This window comes from Coffea arabica, chromosome 5e (genome assembly GCF_036785885.1).
Source record: "Coffea arabica cultivar ET-39 chromosome 5e, Coffea Arabica ET-39 HiFi, whole genome shotgun sequence".
Lineage (NCBI taxonomy): Eukaryota > Viridiplantae > Streptophyta > Magnoliopsida > Gentianales > Rubiaceae > Coffea > Coffea arabica.
Genome location: NC_092318.1, coordinates 40,254,736 through 40,261,278, shown reverse-complemented (window position 1 = coordinate 40,261,278; position 6,543 = coordinate 40,254,736). Strand labels below are relative to the sequence as shown.

The 6,543-nt window shown below is 40.8% G+C and overlaps 2 protein-coding genes across 2 annotated transcripts in view; one reads left to right on the top strand and one right to left on the bottom strand.

Moving 5' to 3' along the window:
• LOC140007011 (uncharacterized) lies at positions 1 to 791 on the top strand. Its single transcript, XM_072049691.1, has 2 exons — positions 1 to 622; positions 766 to 791. Exons 1-2 carry the CDS (start codon positions 1 to 3, stop codon positions 789 to 791), a joined length of 648 nt encoding a protein of 215 aa, XP_071905792.1.
• A 764-nt stretch (positions 792 to 1,555) lies between these two features.
• Positions 1,556 to 6,543, bottom strand: part of LOC113688301 (cysteine-rich receptor-like protein kinase 10) — a 30,103-nt gene continuing 25,115 nt past the window's right edge. Inside the window, exon 7 of the mRNA XM_072048662.1 lies at positions 1,556 to 1,836. Within this exon, the coding sequence (XP_071904763.1) occupies positions 1,795 to 1,836 (42 nt within the window). The 3' untranslated portion in view covers positions 1,556 to 1,794. The remainder of the gene's footprint in view (positions 1,837 to 6,543) is intronic.

Genomic DNA, 6,543 nt, shown 5'->3' with positions numbered 1-6,543 from the left:
ATGGTAGCGGCGGTTCAGGGCAGTTCATATATGTGGAGGCGTTTGCTTCAAATTCGTGAGGTGGCGGAGCAAAACCTTTGGTGGGAGGTGCGGTCGGGACAGTGTAATTTCTGGTTCGACAATTGGATGGGTTCTGGTCCTCTGTGTCAACGGTTACAAAGTGTTTCTGATCACTTAGTTTGGGATTTCGTATTGAATGGAAGGTGGAATCAACAGTTGCTACGGCTTTGGGTTCCTGATGACATAGTCTCAGAGATAGTTACTAAAGTTGCCCCAGTGGGGTTCACGGACGATCGTGCGGTGTGGGCCTTGACAGAGTCAGTAGATTTTTCCATTGCTTCCACATACGTGCTGCTTGGTAGTCAGACCCCCTCATCTTTCATGTTTGATAGGGTTTGGCACCCTGTAATTCCAATCAAGATTTCATTCTTCATGATAAGACTGCTGCGGGATCGGTTACCGTTGGCGTCATCCCTAGGAAGATTGCAAGTGTATGGCCCTTCCAAGTGTTTTTGCTGCTTGGCCTCGCAATCTGAATTGTTGGATCATGTCTTTGCGGAAGGTGAGTTAGCTCAGTTCTTGTGGACCTTTTTTGGGAATGGCGCTGGAGTGAGTTATAGAGGTATGGGGGTGCGGTCGCGTTTGGCGGCTTGGTGGTGCCAACCGGTTCGGCACTCTCATATGAAGTCATTACACTCGGTTTTGCCTTGCATTATTTGTTGGCATATTTGGTTGGCACGGAATCTTGCAATTTTTGAAGGGCAGCTCCTGCGTCGACAGACCATTTGTGATCGTATCTTGGCGGACGTGGTAGGGCTATTTTCCAGGAAGTTTGCAGGTGAGTTTATTGGGGTTGGCTCCTGGCCGGCGGTCTTCTCCACCTTCTCTGGGTGGAGGCCTCGGTATTCCCATAGAGTGGTTTGTTGGGAATTTTCAGCCCAGGGAGACTTCAAGTTAAATACGGATGGGTGCTCGCTTGGCAACCCGGGCATTAGTGGCGGGGGTGGTGTTCTTAGGGATTCGTCTGGTGCTTTTTTGTTTGGCTTTTCTGTTCCGTTTGGGGAACTGACATGTCTGCAGGTGGAGATAAAGGCTTTGGTGGTTGGGGTGCAACAATGCCGTCTTCGGGGATTCTCGTGGATTCGGGTGGAGGTGGATTCTCTTGTGTTAGTCAACCTACTGGTACGACGATTCAGGTGTCCGTGGTTAGTTCGGTCGGATCTGGAAACGTTACTGGCAATCCAAGGTTTGGAGTGGACGGTGGGGCATTGTTATCGGGAAATGAATCAAGTGGCGGATGCCTTAGCCAAGGTTGGGGCACAATCTGAGGGTATTATCTTGTACACGACACAGTCTGAGTTGCCAAGGTTGGCAAGGGGGGCCTTAGGTTTAGATAGGTCGCAGATTCCTGCGATTCGTACTGGAGCTATTTCTCACTGAAGCCTGTATATTTTCTTGATTTTAATAAAATGAGAAGTTTTGAAAAAAAAAAAAAAAAAAAACTAAATAAAAACGTAATGCACGTTAGGCCATCACAGTTAAAGGGATTCCGCAATGACCATAACAATTCTACTTCAACATATATTCAATAGTTATTACAGTCCTAATGCCTGCAAAAAGACCAAATTTACTGTCCTAAGAAGTATGACCACTTAAAATCTTCCATAAATTGATGCATGTGATCAGTAAGATGTGCTGATGCGGAAATCTTACTGTTACGTATTCAACTAAAATTTGACTTAGAAAATTCAATAAGTTACGTGGTGGCCTGGGAAAACTTGACCTTGGCAAGCCTTACAACCAAGTCGCCTGGACGTGAACCATCAGCTGACTGGCCTGTAACCAAAATTCTATAGTCAGTAGATGCTAAGGGTATCGAACAACGACATTTGTGGAGGATAATTGGAAATTGACTAATGCTGAGAAGAATAAAGTGGACCCAGATGGAATCCCTACCTAGTAGTTCAGAGTTCATACTGGTTTGAGAAAGAGTTCTCTATATACAGTTAAAAGGATAGATTATACATAATACCCCCGTGGATTCACTTGTTGTCACATAAACGACCTAATATTTCTAAATACCCACATAAATCTCATGTGATTTCATGTAAAGTGAAAACTTGAAGGAAAATAAATCCCGTAATATTGTTAGTTACTAGTACTGTCCTATTCAAGCACACTAAATCAATCAACACTTTAACCACCATACATAAAATCATACGGGAATAATGTGGATAAATGCAAAAACTATTGAGAGCTAAAGTGAATATTCATGCAAATCGTAGGGACTTTAAATGGATATTTTGATTTCATTACACGTTTTTTATATATGGTTCAATCAGTGTAACTATTGGTGCTTCCTGTCCATTTTTCATATTACATGAAACCACAGGAGGTTACATAAATATTTTGAAATCCTAAAGGGATTGTATGGAAATATGGAAAATTATTTTTTGGGGGGGTTGGGGGGGGCTAATTTAACCTGGTCAAATCATGTAAAGTCTGTCGCATTTTCGTTATTGGATTGAAACTTCCAAATAATTTTCATTGTCGAAAATACCATTTGCAATATATATGAGTGTCTTCACCATTTTGTCCAACTTGTTTACATTTCATGGACTTTTCTTTTTCTTTGGCTCAAGTGGGAATATCACAAGACAGGCATTAAATCAAAGGGCCCTCCAACGAAAGAAATACCTGTCCAATTTAATACGCCATGTGCTTGTTGGCTTTTAATTTATGTTAAAATTAACTTTTCAAGATTGGTGTTCTTTTTATATTGTTTTTTGTTCGTGTTAAGAAATTATTGTGCAGGATTTTAAATCTAATTCAGTATTTTTGTTGTCAAAATCACCCAAATTTTACAACATATGTATATTTTGGTGTACATATTTGTGTTGTTCATAAGATGCTTGTATTTAGTTTAGATATTTATTCTGTTTAGTAATTATAAGGATGCACATTCTTCTACGACCTATTAGTGCTGAAATTATCAAATGTGAATAATTTTTATTGTTTTAGTTATTATTAACATTTATCATTGCCCAGAAAGGGAAAAGAAGAACAGATTTTTTTTTAAAAAAAAGAGAACTTAGAGAAAAAGGGTTTTTCACGAATGAAAGGAACTATTGAAGGATCCTAAAAAACCCTTGATCACTACTAGCTAGTAGGCCCTGATATATTCCTTAGTAATTGTGGATGACAGAGAGAGGATTGGAGGGTGGAGAAGAAAGAGAAGGAATTTTTGTGTAGGGTAAAATCGCTACTTCTATTTCATGTTACTTACAAATTGTTATTGTTTTATATTAAAATCTTTCAGAGTATCCTATGATACCTTATGATCATGTTCTAAACCATATGATCCTGAAAATTCAATGATGAAAAACAAGAAGAATTCATGGCAGAAGGTTTGACATATTTGTAATGGCTGAGCTGGAGCCTAGTTAGCTGACGTCAGGAAGTTAGTTAGAAGGAGATATTCCAAATAACAGATTGCATGTGTTGGTTAGCTAATCGTGCATGTGAGTCATTTCATATTGCATGCGTTAGTTATATTGTTAGAATACCAGAAACTAGTATAAAACAGAGGAGGAAGATAAGAGATGTAGCTTGGGATGTAAACATTTCTCATTTTCGTCTATACTATCCCAGTCTTCCTTCTACTCTTTCTTCTCTCTTTCTCCGTATCTACATTTCTCTTATTTTCTGTCTTGAATTCGTTCCTTGTGGTGCAAGTCCAGTACAATTGGTATCAGAGCTTGCAGTCCTTGGATCTGCAAGCTCAGCTACCGAATCTGTAGCTGACTATGGCAGAGGGCACCAGAATGAAAGGCTTCGAAGAACAGCTGAAGAAGCAGGATTCAAGGATCCAAAGCATCCTTGAAGCCAATGCAGCTGAAAGACTAGCACTGGAAGAGAAGTTGGCGACAAATCACTCTGATATGAAGGCGCTCTTGGAAGCAAACTCAGCTGAGATGAAAAATTTCATGGTTTCCATGAATGCTCAATACACCGCTTTTGTGAGAAGCTTGCAAAGCGACTGAGGGATCTTAGGAATTTCACCAGACAACACGGAGAGAAAACCTGTCCAAAGGCCTCAGAGAAACTTGGAGTTGGGGCTGTCCAGTCAAGGGGAGAGGAATTTCCTACCTGTAGGGACTCCTAAGGTGGAATTTCCCAAATTTGATGGCTCTAACCCCAGAGAGTGGGTTAGGAGATGTGAGAAGTTTTTCCGTTTATGTCACATTCCAGATTCGCAGCAAATGGATTTAGTGGAATTGCATCTGGATGGAAAAGCTAGTATCTGGTATCAAGGCTTCAAGATGGACAAGGGGGAGTTACGATGGGACAGATTCAGCCAAGAGTTTTGTAGTAGATTTGGGAATTTAGGGGAGGATGATGTTATAGAGGAGTTTAACAAGCTTCATCAGACTTCCACAGTAATCGCCTACCAAGAAAAGTTTGAAGAGCTGCGAGCTACCGTGATGCTCAAGGTCCCTAGTCTTACTGAATCTTATTATATTTCCAGTTTCCTGAGTGGACTAAAGGAGGAGATTAAGTCTGTAGTCAAGATCCACAAACCTGCAACCTTGCAATCAGCATTTGAGAAGGCGAGATGGCAGGAGCATTATTTACAGGTTATGGCTAAGCAACACAGGATGGCTACAAAACCAACTCCAGTTACAGAGACAATACAGAGGAAGCCTGCACATCAGGTGTTTGACAGCAGCAACAACAAAACTACCCCCCAAGGCTCTAGGAGGATTACCCCCACTGAGTTCCAGTATAGGAAGGATCACAATTTATGTTTCAAATGTGGAGAGAAGTTCTCCCCTGGGCATGTTTGCAGAAATAAGGGAATTCATTTGCTGCTAGCAAAGGAGGGCGAGGCTCAAGTAGAGGAAGTAGCAGATGAAGAGGATGAGGTCATTGAATATCAAGGCAACAAGTATGGCAGGGATGTTACACTATCCCTCCACTCAATTTCTGGCCAATTGTCTTCCAGTACCATTAAAATGTTGGGATATTATGGTGATCAAGAGGTGTCAATCCTGCTGGATGGAGGTAGCACCAACTGTTTCATAAAGCCAACTATTGCCCGACTCTACCCTGAAGCTGTTGAGAATCATAAACCTTTTAAAGTCAGAATTGCTGATGGGAAAGAATTAGTTTGTGAGCAATGGATTCCTAATATGAAGTGGATAATGCAAGGCCATCATTTTACTCACAATGTGTATGTACTAGACTTGGAAACGTACGACCTGATTTTGGGGGTTGACCGGATGAAGTGTTATAGCCCCATGACTTTTGACTTTCAAAAGCTGTCATTATCATTTGAGAAGGAGGGTGAAATGGTGCTACCACAAGGGGATTCCCACTCTGCTAAGGTGTTGATGAAGCAAGGAGTATCAGCCCAGAAGTATTGCAGAAACAAAATCAGAACAGCCTTGCAACATTCTTGCATGATACGAGTACAAAACTCACAGGTAACTACTGTGCCCAAAACACTCACTCAATTACTTGCTCAATATGATGACATATTTGTTGCACCTACAACTTTACCACCCAACCGTAGCCTCAATCATCAAATACCTTTGAAACCTGATGCTAAACCTTTCAAGATTAGCCCTTATAGGTATCCCCACAGGCAAAAAACAGAAATAGAAAGGCAAGTCAAGGAAATGTTGGCCACTGGTATCATCCAAACCAGCCATAGTCCTTTTGTATCCCCAGCCTTACTAGTTAAAAAGAAGGATGGCACTTGGAGGTTATGCATTGACTATAGACAACTTAACAGCCTCACTATCAAAGACAAGTTTCCCATCCTAATCATTGATGACCTCCTTGATGAACTGCATGGTGCCAAAATTTTTTCAAAGATTGATTTGAGGTCAGGATACCATCAGATAAGAATGAACCCATCTGATATCCAAAAAACAGCTTTCAGAACCCACTCTGGCCTCTATGAATACTTAGTGATGCCATTTGGCCTCACTAATGCACCAGCAACCTTCCAGGCTTTAATGAACTCGGTATTTGAACCTTTTATTCGAAAATTTATGCTAGTGTTCTTTGATGACATTGATAGGGTATAATTTGTTAGTATTTTTATTATTAATTTTCCCTTCTATCCCTGACAAATATTGTGTTAATTGCTGATATTTACTCATATTTGGTATTTGAAATCAATTTCAGGAATAAAGCAGAAAACTACCAAAAAGGAGGGACTTTGTGAAAAATATGGAGACTTCTAAGGGCTTCAATCCTTGGGCCCTTGAATTGGTGGGGGGACCACAAGCTAGTGAAAGGCATTTGGTCATTTGGGCTTCAAAGAAAGCAACGTAGAGATACTTGGAACAAGAAGTACTTGGGAGGCTTTGTCCACATGTGTGGGGACCACCTAGATAGCTTTTAGTCATCTTTCTTTTGTTGCTTTAAAAGGGGGACAACGTACAGAAGCAAAAGATATCTAGGGCTTTAGTTTTAGTTTTTTAGTTGAGTTCTAGTTTTTCTTTCTTTGGACTGGCCTCTGACACACGCCAG

Bases quoted from the DNA above. Each gene is read 5' to 3' on its own strand.
- LOC140007011 (XM_072049691.1), top strand. From the start codon at position 1: ATGGTAGCGGCGGTTCAGGGCAGTTCATATATGTGGAGGCGTTTGCTT. The intron at 623-765 runs GTATGGGGGTGC...TTTGAAGGGCAG, and splicing joins CGCTGGAGTGAGTTATAGAG to CTCCTGCGTCGACAGACCAT.